The sequence below is a fragment of the Melozone crissalis genome, unplaced genomic scaffold (assembly GCF_028551555.1).
Source record: "Melozone crissalis strain CALT ecotype California unplaced genomic scaffold, PUWL_Pcris_2 ptg000020l_1, whole genome shotgun sequence".
Classification (NCBI taxonomy): Eukaryota; Metazoa; Chordata; class Aves; order Passeriformes; family Passerellidae; genus Melozone; species Melozone crissalis.
In genome coordinates, this window is record NW_026535798.1 from 1,159,443 (window position 1) to 1,172,972 (window position 13,530).

At 46.8% G+C, this 13,530-nt stretch overlaps 1 protein-coding gene across 1 annotated transcript in view; it reads left to right on the forward strand.

The window, feature by feature from the left end:
- LOC128937662 (CUB and sushi domain-containing protein 2-like) overlaps positions 1–13,112 on the forward strand; it is a 142,206-nt gene extending 129,094 nt beyond the window's left edge. Inside the window, exons 57-67 of the mRNA XM_054277457.1 lie at positions 630–803; positions 1,836–1,909; positions 3,069–3,180; positions 3,595–3,774; positions 5,361–5,426; positions 6,560–6,721; positions 8,399–8,511; positions 9,118–9,205; positions 9,985–10,123; positions 11,103–11,244; positions 13,040–13,112. Of these exons, the coding sequence (XP_054133432.1) occupies positions 630–803; positions 1,836–1,909; positions 3,069–3,180; positions 3,595–3,774; positions 5,361–5,426; positions 6,560–6,721; positions 8,399–8,511; positions 9,118–9,205; positions 9,985–10,123; positions 11,103–11,244; positions 13,040–13,069 (1,280 nt within the window). The 3' untranslated portion in view covers positions 13,070–13,112. The remainder of the gene's footprint in view (positions 1–629; positions 804–1,835; positions 1,910–3,068; positions 3,181–3,594; positions 3,775–5,360; positions 5,427–6,559; positions 6,722–8,398; positions 8,512–9,117; positions 9,206–9,984; positions 10,124–11,102; positions 11,245–13,039) is intronic.
- Positions 13,113–13,530: the final 418 nt, after the last annotated feature.

Sequence of the window (13,530 nt, forward strand, 5' to 3'; positions counted from 1 at the left end):
TTTGGGATGAATCCAGGCATTTTCCATGTTCCTGCCTACAAAACATCCTCAAAACTGGGTGTTTGACCTCAGTGACTCAGTCTTCTGCAATCAGCACTCCTGGAACTGCCAAAAAAATCTTTTAGCAAAAGGCACCGTGTTGCAGCAGAAGTTGGGAATGTTTTGTGAAGGCTGGGTGGGTTTGATGCAACAGCAAACACCAAAAAAAAAAGAGAATTAAAAAAAAGGAATTAGCATCTCCTGGTGCTAAAGGCAGCTCTGAGTCCCTTTTCCAGCTGCACAATATCCATTTTCATATTAAATCCCACAAAACCCCTCACTGTTCCTCACACCTTTCCCAGGATCCGGGATAATTAGTGGGCTTTCCGTGTGATACAGAGCCAAGGAACAAAGTGACACCGTGCAATTAGGGGAGAGAAAAAAGAGGGGGGAAAAAAAGGCAAATCCGGGGGAGAAGGTGGAAGTTAATTAACAACCATGGACAAAAGGAGATAATTACAAGGAATGCAGCCAGCAGCACCTTCAGCCACCCCTGATTCCCGAGCTGATCATGGAGTTGGATGGGCTGTGATGGGATGTGGCATTCCTGGGGGCTCTGTGGCCACCTCCCTGTCCCTTTGCTGTTGCAGCCGTGTTCTGTGGGGACCCGGGCACCCCAGCCCAGGGCAGGAGGGAGGACAGAGGCTTCACCTACCGCTCGTCCGTGTCCTTCTCCTGCCTGGCCCCGCTGGTGCTCGTGGGGTCGGCGCGCAGGTTCTGCCAGTCCGACGGCACCTGGAGCGGGACCCAGCCCAGCTGCATCGGTAAGGGGGGCTCAGTGAAGGCTTTGGGGGCTCAGTGAAGGGTTTGGGGGCTCCCTTCACCTCCAGTCCCAACCCCTTGGGGGTCCTTGGAGGTCAGGATGGGAGCAGAGGGCAGAGAGGAGAGCGGGGTGACCGTGGTGCTTTGTTGTGGTGTTGTGAGGGTCCCCAGGATGGGGTGAGAGATGGGAATTGACTCCCAAGTTCTCAGAAAGCTGATTTATTATATTATGAAATTATATTAAATATATATTATATTAAATATATTAAATATATATTATATTATATTATATTATATTATATTATATTATATTATATTACATTATTAACTGATACTATATTATGAACTTATAATATATTTTATATATATTATATTAAACATTATTTATTATGTATATATTAATATAATTATAATTGTATTTATATATATAATTATAATAATAAATTTATTATAAATATTATATAAATATATATTTTATATATATACTTAAATATGTATTATATATAAATATACTAATTAAATATAATATGTAATATATAATATATATAATATATGATATATTAATATGTTATATATTATATTATAGTATTGATATAATATCAATCTATTAAACATATTTATAAATATATTATTATAGTTATAAATATAAATATAATTGTATAATAAGTATAAATTATATATATTTATATATTAAATAAAATTACATCATATCATATTATAAGAAAATGCTATACTAAAACCATCCTAAAGAAAGAGAAAGGTGACATCAGAAAACCAGAAAAGAATGAATAATAAAAACCCGTGACAGACTCAGAGAGTCCAACACAACTGGCTGTGATTGGTCATTAATTAAAAACTTGGTTGCTTCTTTCTGCAGCAGGCAGGGATTTAAGGAACAGGAAGATCCATGTGTTCTCCTTGTTGCTGTGTGTTCCTTCAGAGCCAAATCCCATTTGTGTTCCAGAGGTACAGCAGGACCCGTGTGCCTGGAGGGCTCTGAGCTCTCCCATAAATCCCTTCCCTGTTTTTAACAGATCCCAGCCTCACGACGTGTGCAGATCCTGGAGTGCCTCTTTTTGGGATGCAGAACAATTCCCAGGGATACCAGGTATGGCCGTGGACGATGGGTGTGCCACAAAGCCAGCCCTGCTCGGTCCTTGGCCTGGATTCACGTGTCCTCCCATGGACTCCTGTGTTATCCTATGGATTCATGTGTTCTCCCATGGATTCCTGTGTTATCCCATGGATTTTTGTGTTCTCCCATGGATTCAAGTTTCCTCTCATGGATTATTCTGTTCTCCCATGGATTCATGTGTCCTTCCATAAATTAATGCCTCCCATCATGGATTCACATGTTACCCCATGGATTATCCTGTGGATTCATGTGTCCTTCCATGGATTCTTGTGTCTTCCCATGGATTAGTGTCTCTTCCCATGAATTCACATGTTATCTCATGAATTCACATGTTATCCCATGAATTTCTGTGTTGTCCCATGGATTCACGTGTTCTCCCATGGATTCATGTCTCCCCTGATGCATTCATGTCTCCTCCCATGGATTCATGTCCTTCTTCCATGGATTCTTGCATCTTTCCATGGATTATTGTCTCCTTCCATGAGTTCACGTCCCCTCTCATGGATTCTTGTGTTATCCCATGGATTCTTGTGTCCTTCCATGGATTAATGTCTCATCCCATAGATTAATGTGTCCTTCCATGGATTAATGTCTCATCCCATGGATTCATGTGTCCTTCCATGGATTCCTGTCTCCTCCTGGGAGCAGGACACCCCAACGTGCTCCTTTAGCCCTCTGAGTGGGTTTGCACAGCATTAATTAGGCAGTGCATTGTATCTGAAATTAATTACAGTGCTAATTAATAGTTGCTGCTATTCACATTAATTCCCATTAATTTTCAGGCCAAATCCTGCAGGTGCTTTTGCTAATCCCATCTCTCATCCAGCAGGAAATCGTTGGAATGGGGACAAAAATCCCACAGTGGCTCCCTTGGGGGGCTCCATTCCCACCCATTCCCTGCTGGGATAGTGGATGGCAGAGTGGATCCTTCCATTTTCCTGCTAATTAGTCACCTTAATCTTGAAGTTTAATTAATTTATTTTATGTTTAATTAATTTGGAGACACCATAAATGGGATTTTTGCTCAGCTGGGAGTGGAGCTGCTCCTGTGAGGGATGAGGTGGTGACAAGGGGATGGAATGAAAGTCTGGGAATCCCTGGGAAGCTGAGTGATTGTCTCCTGTTGGGACAGGTGGGAAGCATCCTGTTCTTCAGGTGCCAGAAGGGATATCTCCTGCAGGGCTCCACCACCAGGACCTGCCTGCCCAACCTGACGTGGAGCGGCGTCCAGCCCGACTGCGTCCGTGAGTCCTGGGAATGCCAACAGGGAGCTGGGGCCCTCAGCCAGGCTCTGCAAAAGGAATCCTTGCAGAAAATGTGTGGCATTTTAGGGAGAATTGGGGATTGCAAAGGCAGTTTTTAGTCTGGCACTCAGTTCTGGGCTCAGAGGTGTTTCAGCACCTTTTGGTTTTGTCTTTTTCCCTTAAAAATGGGGGTGGCCAATCCTGATTTTCAGCTCATCAGCTGGAGCCAGGTTCAGCTTTAGCCAGGAAGAGAAACCCAGCATGGGAAGCTCTTCCAGCTGGGAAAAATCCCTGTGAGCTGTGGTGTAGAACCTCTTCCAGGAGGGTTCCCCTGTTGCTGTCACCGTGTCACTTCTCACCCTCCCCGTGCCCACCTGGGTGGTTTCTCTCACCTGTTCTCCCTGTCCCCTCCAGCCCACCACTGCAAGCAGCCCGAGACCCCATCCCATGCCAACGTGGGTGCCCTGGACCTGCCCTCCCTGGGCTACACCTTGATCTACTCCTGCCAGAGCGGCTTCTACCTCACCGGGGGCTCCGAGCACCGCACCTGCAAAGCCGACGGCAGCTGGACAGGGAAGCCCCCCATCTGCCTGGGTGAGGGGCTGGCAGCACCAGCTGGGCTCTGAGACCCTCCCCAGGCTCTCAGCTTGTGGAGATCCTGGGCCTTGAGGTCCTTCAAAGGTGGTTTTCAACCTGCAGATAAACTCAAGATTCAGTTTTGGTGTCAGAACTCCAAGGAAGGAGAGGGGAGGTGTTTTCAGCCTTGATTTTGTTCCCTTAAAAGTTGTGGGATGGCCCAGCCTGATTTTCGCTTGGTGGGAGGGTCTCCATCACTGGTCTCCATTGCAGAATCCCAGAACATGGTTGGAAAAGGCCTTTGAGGTCATCAAGTCCAACCTGTGACCCAACACTCAGGTGCCACCTGCAAAGAGTCACCTGGGGATCTTCTGGGGAGTTTTTGGGTCTAGAAGAACCTGTACAGGACAAAAATTGTTTATCTCCCCCACATTTTACCTGCCACAGAGTCTTGGATGAAGAACTTGTTCTGATCCATGGAAATGGAGCCCTGTGGCTCTCCTGGAGTGGGGTCACTCTGGACACTTGGGGTTGGAGCAGAGGGAAAGGCAGGACAGGCTGGGGACAGTGGCTGAAAGGTAGAGAGGGACCTGAGGGTGCTGAGGGACAGGAGCTGGCCATGAGCCAGGTGTGCCCATGGTGGATCAGGGATGGACCAGCAGGAGCAGAAGAAGGATTGTCCCCTGTCTTGGGCACTGGTGAGGGACACCCTGAGTGCTGTGTCCAGCTTTGGGCTCGTCCATCTGGGACATGGAGGGAATGGAGAGTGTCCAGGGAAAGGAACAGAGCTGGAAAAGTCCTGATGGAGCTGAGGGGGCTCAGCCTGGAGAAAAGGAGGCTCAGGGGGGACCTTGTGGCTCTGCACAACTCCTGACACGAGGGGACAGCCCCAAATTGGGCTCTGCTCCCAGGGAACAGGGACAGGAGCAGAGGGAACGGCCTCAGGCTGGGCCAGGGCAGTTTGGGGTCGGATTTTAGTGAAAATTTCTGCACAGAAAGGGTGGTCAGGCCTTGGCAGGGGCTGCACAGAGAGGTTTGGAGCATCCAAGGAAAGCCTGGACGTGGCACTCAGAGCTCTGGGCTGGGTGACAAGCTGGGCATTGGGCACAGCCTGGGCTCTGTGACTTTGGGGGGCTTTTCCAGTCTCAGGAATTCTGGGTGGGCAGTGCCAGACCCCAGAACAGCACAGCATAGCATAGAATAGAATACAGTACAGTACAATGCAATGCTATGCAATACAATACAATACAATGCAATGCGATACAATGCAATAATGACCAGCTGTGCTTTGTCCCCTGGGCGTGGCACTCAGAGCTCTGGGCTGGGTGACAAGCTGAGCATGAGGCACAACTTGGGCTCTGTGACCTTGGAGAGCTTTTCCAGCCTCAGGAATTCTGCGGGGGCAGTGCCAGACCCCACAATACAATACAAAGCAATGCAGTGCAATGCAGTGCAATGCAATGCAAAGCAATGCAATTCAATGCAATGCAATGCAATACAATACAATACAATGCAATGCAATGCAATGCAATGCAATACAATGCAATACAATACAATACAATACAATGCAATAGTGACCAGCTGTGCTTTGTCCCCTGTCCCAGCCGATGTCCGGCCCAGTGGGAGACCCGTGGGCACCGCGCGGGAGCCGCCGCTCGCCAAGGCCTCAGGTGAGGCTCAGGGGGCTCCTCCCCGTGGGCACAGCCCTAAAACCCCCTCAAATCCACCCTCCTGAATCCCCTCCTCTGTGTGAAAAATGCCAATCGCTTGTTTTTAACATTTTAAAAGTTTAATGGTAATAAAAGGGTTATAAAAATAGTAATATAATTTGAGTAATAATGATTTGGACAATTTGGATTAGGACAATATGAGACAATAGAGACAAAGAGTTATGTACAGTCTGGGTATCCAAAAAAGGACACCTGTTAACAAAGGATTAACCATTAAAAGCAACAGCCTGTTGCATATTCATACACCTCATACACGATGCATAAATTCCATTCAAACACAGGATTCTGTCTGGTCGGTCCCTACTTCTTCCTCTGAATCCTAACAGCACCTTAGAGGTGGGAAGAAGTTCGTTTCTTCTGATAAGAAGAATAAATTCTGTTTCTCTGAAAGATTTAGGTGTCCTGTGGCTGCTATCTCAGTGCAAGTCTTTTCTTTAAAAAAAAGTATCCTACATAGCATAGTTTCTATTTTAACGTTTTTTATATCCTAAAACTATATTTACCCACTACTTAAGAGAATTAATACAGCATCACTTTCTAACACAACACATATAATATTAATGTTAATATTTGAGAAAAGCCAATCATAAAATACATGCATTTTTCACACTCTGGAAACTGCCACATGCCCCATCCTATTCCATGGACAACAAACAGGATCCTTACAGGAGCTGAACATCAAGATCCATATTCCTCCCCACAGCATTCCAGCCCTTCCTGTACATTTATCCTTTTTTATTTTAAGTTTTCCTAATAAGTTTATTTGAGCTTTTCCTAATAAATTATTTTGGGGCTGGTTTGTTTTTTAAACTATCCTTGTGTTTTTGGTCACAACAGCCAAATTAAAGTTACTGGTTTTGTCTTTGTCCCTCATGGTGATGGCTCAGAGCAGGTGTGATTGAAGATACTTAAAATACAAAATATTTTTGAAATATTAAATATTTAAAACAATCTAATTATTATCAGTGAATTCAAAGAAAGACAGAAATCCTGCTCTGTTTTTTTTTTTTTCCTGAAAAAATGGAAATGCTGCTGGGTATTTTTTTTCACATCTCTCACTGCTGTAATTCCAGTGCCTGCAGATGTGTTTGCAAGGAATTCCCTGTGGAAAGGCTCCTACGAGTACATGGGGAAGAAGCAGCCAGCCATGCTCTCTGTCACCAGCTTTGACCCTGCCACCAGCAAGGTCAACGCCACCTTGATCGACCACAGCGGGGTGGAGCTCCAGGTGTCAGGTGAGGGACAGACAATGTGACCTTTGGGAGGGGGTGGCATTGGCACTGCCAGGGCCGTTCCCTGTGTGGGAACTCAGCACATCCCTTTGGATGTCCAGAGTTGCCGAGGACCCCATTGCGGGGCTCAGAGACCCTGGCACACAGCCCACAACACCTGGGGATTTGATTGTGACCCCTGGAGCAAGTTACCAGCATTGTATGAGGACCTGAAAGTCACACAGGTTTGAATGGTGTAATAACAAAATGATCACAGGGTGAAAATAAAGATTTTAGGATTTTTGGTATGGGGGTTATGGGGACAAGATGGAGGAACTTGGACGTTTCCAGCCTTTCTCCTTCTCCTTCTTGTTCTCCATTTTCTGCAGCGATGTTGGCACTTTGGGATTGGTTTAGAGTAGAAGTGCACTGTGTAACACAGGTGATGGGTATTGGGAATTAAGTGTAAATATGTTATAGGTAGTTTGTAGTATAAAAGGACAACACAGAGTGCCTGTGGCTGCCCTGCTGAGCAGATCTCGGCTGGGCAGAAAGAAAATTTTATAGATAAGAATTAATAAACAACCTCAAGACCAAAAAGTGAAGAGTCCAGACTCATTCTTCAGTTGCACGGGCCGAAACAGAGACACCCTGCACATCTTAGGGCAGAGAATATCAACAGCAACACGAGAGCACTGCTGGGATGTTGTGATAAAAGCCAATTCTGGATTGGATAGGTCATATTTTATGGGATTATCAGAGGTTATATTATATATAACACTATAAAATATAACCTATATCTATAATAGGTTCTATTTTATAGTGTTATCAGTACTGTGTCAAATCTTACTGGTGGACAATACATTCATGCTTAATTTATGGGTCAGTACAAGGTATTTTGCTTGTTTGTCAAACTTCTGTATTTTTAGTTAGTTTACATATTTTTTCTACTGATTCTCATGAGACAGCTCTTATTGTTTATACTGGTGCAATTATTTTTCACTCTAGGAATAGATTTTTATGTTAATGAATCTTTCATACCAAGATTGTTTTCTCATGGGAACTTGCAGCCATTAATTTAGGCCTGATTTTATGAGGCCTTTCTTTTATAATTTCTCTTCCTGTCTGCATCACTGGGACACCTCTAGGGCTGTGTCCAGTTCTGGTCACTCATGGCCAGAGAGACATTGAGGGGCTGGAGTGTGTCCAGAGAAGGGAATGGAGCTGGAAAAGGGTTTGGAGAACTCCTGATGGGGCTCAAGGGGCTCCCCACAACTCCCTGACAGGAGAGGGGTCAGGCTCTGCTCCCAGGATGAAACAGCCTCAATCTGTGCCAGGTTGGATTTTAGGGAATATTTCTCCATGGAAACACCTTGAAGCTGCCCAGGGATGTTTGGAGTGCCCATCCCTGGAGGTGCCCAAGGTAGGACTTGGAGCTTTTGGGTAAAAACCATGAAATTATGTGAGCTGGACTTTGATGATCCCTGGGGGTCCCTTCCAGCTCATGATTCCATCAGTGCTCCATGTCCCTGCCCTCCTGAATATTAATTAAATATTGAGTTGAGTCCTTTCCCATGTGGAAAATACCTTCAGTATCCTGGGCTGTGTTTCCCACCACCAACTCAAATCCTGACGTAGTTTCTCTGCTCTCCCACTCAATTATTTCAAACCAGAGCTGACAAAATCCCATTTTTTTTCCAGGGATTTACAAGAAGGAAGACGTGCACCTGCTGCTCCAGGTGTACCAGATCATGGGGCCACTGGAGATATTTGCCAACAAGTTCAGGAATGACAAATGGGCCCTGGATGGACACGTGAGTGAACAAAACCCACCCTCCCATGGCTGTCCCAGCCTGGATTTCCCTTCCCTGGAGCTGAGGGATGATTCCCAGAGCTGGGAGGGGACATGTGGCACTTTTCCAGCAGGTGACAGCTCCTCCTGCAACTGGGGGTTGGTTTTATTGCCCTGGGGTTTGGAATCCATCATCTCCCAGATAATGCTGGAGGAGAAACCAACGGGATTTGTTCCCTGTGGATGTTTTACATCTGCTCAACATCTTGCTGGAAAAGCTTATTTTCCCTACTCCTCACCCTTTACCTGTGTCTGGGAGTTTCCCAAGCCCTTTAGGGATCCAAAGGAGCTTGGAAAAAATGTGGATCCAAGTGACCCATGGCCACTTTTTCCCCTCTCCCTCTGGAATCACCAATGTCCTCTCCAGTTTATCACAAACAAGATTTTTTTAGCTTCCCTTCCTTTGAGAATGGAGAATTTTCAGCTGTAGGGCAGTGAAACTCCTTAAAAAATGCCAGAATTTTCTGGGGAATTGCATCAAATTAATGCACTTGGAAGGGGCTGGGGTGAGCTGGGTATTAAATTCAAGGAAAAGTTGGATAAAACCATTGATTTCCACTCTCCACAGGTCTCGTCAGAGTCCTCGAGTGGCACCTTCGTGTACCAGGGCTTTGTGCGTGGCAAAGGCTTTGGGCAGTTTGGCCTCCAGAGACTTGGTAAAATTCTTTGGATTTGCACTTTTCCCCTCAATTCCAGAAGCTCCATTTTGGCCTGGTTGGGGGTTTCCAGACAGGGAATTTTTCTCCAATCCCTCGCTTGAATTTTCGGCGCTTTCCGAGTTCTGCTGAGCTTGGTGTGAGGTTTGTGGGAGACAAGCAGCACAAAACAAACAGCAAAGGATAAAATTTGTAATTTGGGAGCAAAATGAGGGATAACCAGGCTGCTGTCCAAAGGCAGGGAGAGTTTGGAAGCACAAACAACACCTGGATATATTTATTTCCATATTCCCAGATCCCTGCCAAGCCCAAATCCCATTCCCACCACAGCAAGTGTCTCCATCAGAAATCACAGAGGCTCTTGGGAGCTTAAACCCCCCAAAGTTTAAGCTCCTAAATACCACTTAAAGCATGGTTTGAGCTCTTTAATCCCTCAAGATTGCTGGAATCTCGTCACCTTTATGGATGCTCGTTATTGCAGCATTTCAGAGTCTCCTTAAAGCCCAACTTCATGCATCCAAGTTGGACATTTTTGGCAAAATAAATCAATTTATATATCTCTTTAATTGCAGATGTAAATAAATGATGAGCCCTAATAGGCTGGATTTCCATCCTTGCACATCCCTTTTTAAATTCCATTTTCCAACACCACTTCGCTCATTTTGCTGCTGGTGCCACCTGTACTTTGAGCCAAGGCCTTTTCCCCCAGCAAGGGTTTGGAAATGTGGGAAATGTGAAAGGAAAATGAAGGAAATGTGTTCATTTCTGCTGTGTTGCAGACATCAGCATGATGGAAAATGATCCTGAATCCATAGGCCACCACTTTGCATCCAACAGCAGCTCCGTGGCAGCCGCCATCCTTGTGCCTTTCATCGCCCTGATTATTGCAGGGTTTGTGCTTTATCTCTACAAACACAGGTGGGTTTGGGACAAGAATCCCAAAAGCTGAAAGAAATTCAGGGATTTCAGAGGAATTATCAGTGAGCTGGGCTTAAAATCATCCCCTTTAGGGCTGGTTTAATTCAGGAGGTGGGACAAAAACAGAAGGTTTGGAAGGTTATTGCAGGGTTTGTGCTTTATCTCTGCAAACATGGTTTTGGGGCAAGAATTCCAAAAGGTGAAAGAAATTTAGGAATTTGAGAGATATATCCGTGAGCTGGGCTTAAAATTCCCACCTTTAGAAATGGTTTAATTCAGGAGATGGGGCAGCAACAAAGAGGGTTTGGGAGATTGGGAGAGTAATTCCAAAAGGTGAAATAAATTCAGGGATTTGAGAGGAGTATCAGTGAGCTGGGCTTCGAATCCCCCTTTTAGGGCTGGTTTAATTCAGGAGGTGGGAAAAATAAAGCATTTCTTTGGATTTGGGATTTGGGAGAGGAGAGCAATGGTTTTTCTGGCCATTAATGGGATTTGTGGCCACATTTGGGAGGATAAAAAGCAAATTCCCCCCCTCCCTGTGGCTTTGAATGTGGTGTAAATTCAGTTTTGTCCTGATCAATGCTGCAAACCCCCAGATGGATTTTCCTGCCCCATCCCCACAGGTTTCCCCTGTCACTGCCCCCCCTCAGGGCTGTCATCTTGATTTCTTAAGATTTTCTAAGCATTCTGAGTTTACATTCATGTAACAAACTTTCTCACACACTTTCTGTAAATAACTCATTGTTTTGCATTCTTTTATGGAGGAGGAGAAATTTGCTGGACTGTTGGTTTGTCCAGCGTCATTGGAGAGGTGGCACTGTCACCCTCCAACCCATTGTCACTTTTGGAAACCTATAAATTTTAGAATCAGAAGATAAATTTTCAATTTTTTTATCTTGAAAGCAGCGCTGTGTGTGCATTGTGTGTTCCGTGTTGTGTAGTGACATCACCTGTGTGGGTTTTGTCCCCGATGCCACAGGAGGAGACCCAAAGTCCCATTCAACGGCTACGCCGGCCACGAGAACACCAACGTGAGGGGCACCTTTGAGAACCCCATGTACGACAGGAACCTGCAGCCCTCAGACATCATGGCAGGCGAGGCCGAGTTCACAGTGAGCACGGTGTGCACGGCGTATAGCGCCGTCCCCGCGCGGTGAGTGGGACACGGCCACCCCACGGTCACCAGTGGGCCCTGGGGGCTGTGGGGTCCTGGGATGAGGGGAGGTGGAAGGGGTTGGGAGCATGGAGTGAGTGGGGAGGTGGAATGGGTTGGGGTTGTGGAGTGTGTGGGGAGTTGGAAGGGTTTGGGGTCATGGAGTGTGTGGAGTTGGAAGGGTTCTCTTCGGATCATGGAATGTGTGGGGATCATGGAGTGCGGGGAGTTGGAAGGGTTTTGGATCATGGAATATGTAGGGTGTTGGAAGGGTTCTCATGGGATCATGAAGTGCAGGGAGTTGGAAGGTTCTCATGGGATCATGGAATGTGTGGGGAGTTGGAAGGGTTTGGGGTCATGGAGTGAGTGGAACTGGAAGGGTTTTCATGGGATCATGGAATGCAGGGAGTTGGAAAGGTTTGGGATCATGGAGTGCGGGGAGTTGGAAGGGTTCTCTTGGGATCGTGGAATGTGTGGGGAGCTGGAAGGGTTTGGGATCACGGAACGCATGGAGTTGGAAGGGTTCTCTTAGGATCGTGGATTGTGTGGAACTGGAAGGGTTTGGGATCATGGAGTGCAGGGAGTTGGAAGGGTTCTCTTGGTATCATGGAACATGGGGAGTTGGAAGGGTTCTCGTGGGAATCTTCATGGGATCATGGAATGCATGGAGTTGGAAGGGTTCTCTTGGGATTGTGGATTATGTGGAGCTGGAAGGGTTTGGGGTCATGGAATCTGTGGGGAGTTGGAAGGGTTTGGGGTCATGGAGTGTGGGGATTTGGAAGGGTTCTCATGGGATCATGAAGTGTGGGGAGTTGGATCATGGAGTACAGGGAGTTGGAAGAGTTTGGGATCATGGAGCGTGTGGGGAGTTGGAAGGGTTCTCATCGGATCATGGAATGTGTGGAGTTGGAAGGGTTTCCATGGGATTGTGGAGTGAGTGGTGTTGGAAGGGTTCTCATGGGATTGTGGAATGTGGAGAGGTGGAAGGGTTCTCTTGGGATCATGGAGTGTGTGGGGAGTTGTAAGGGTTTGGGATCATGGAGTGTGTGGTGTTGGAAGGGTTCTCATGGGATCGTAGAACGTGGTGAGTTGGTTTGGAATCATGGAATGTGTGGAGTTCCATGGGATCATGGATTGTGGGGAGTTGGAAGGGTTTGGGATCATGGAATGTGGAGTTGGAAGGGTTTGGGATCATGGAATGCATGGAGTTGGAAGGGTTTTCATGGGATTGTGGAGTACAGGGAATTGGAAGGGTTCTCTTGGGATCATGGAGTGTGTGGGGAGGTGGAAGGGTTTGGGATCATGGAATACATGGAATTGGAAGGGTTTCAGATCATGGAGTGTGTGGAGAGTTGGAAGGGTTCTCATGGGATCGTGGCATGTGGGAAGTTGGAAGGGTTTGGGATCATGGAACATGGGGAGTTGGAAGGGTTTTCATGGGATCATGGAGTGTGTGAGGAGCTGGAAGGGTTTGAGATCATGGAGTGTGTGGAACTGGAAGGGTTCTTATGGGATCATGGAATGTGTGGGGAGCTGGAAGGGTTTGGGATCATGGAGTGTGTGGGGAGTTGAAAGGTTCTCTTGGGATCATGGAATATGGGGAGTTGGAAGGGTTTGGGATCATGGAATGTGTGGGGTTGGAAGGGTTCTCATGGGATCATGGAATGCAGGGAATATTCCATCTGGAATGCTCCAATTTTAGGACACCAAAGCCCCTTCCCCAGAATTCCCATGTGCCATGACCAACCCCCTTGCTCCCCCAGATTCCCGTGGCCGGTGTCCAGTGTGGATGACGTTCCCACCTCACCATCCATCCATCCCCTCCCCACCTCCCTGCTCCCGCCCCGCCGAGGCCGCGGAGAAGCTGCTGCACCTCCCCGGAATTCCCGAGGGGCTGCTGGATCCACCTCCAACCTCCATCCTGCTGGGTCTCCAAGCCAAAGGTTCTGCTCCGGCCCCGCTCCCAGACCTCGGGAAGGCCTGCTGGTCGGAAGGCTTTCCCCAGCTTCCCAAACTTTGGGAAGAGCTTGGGCCACAAAGAGGTTGTGCACAAGGTGCTGGATTCTGTGGAAAACACCTGGATGGGACAGGATGAGGATTTGTGTGTCTGGGTTATTTTTTTGGTTGGATTTTCTACCCCAGGGCTTGAGCAGAGGAAAGGTTTTCAAAGGGGAGCTTTCCAAACCTTGGGAAGCTTTTCCCCTCTTCCCTGTGTTTGGTTTTCCTTTGGGCATTCCTGGATTTACAGAAAACA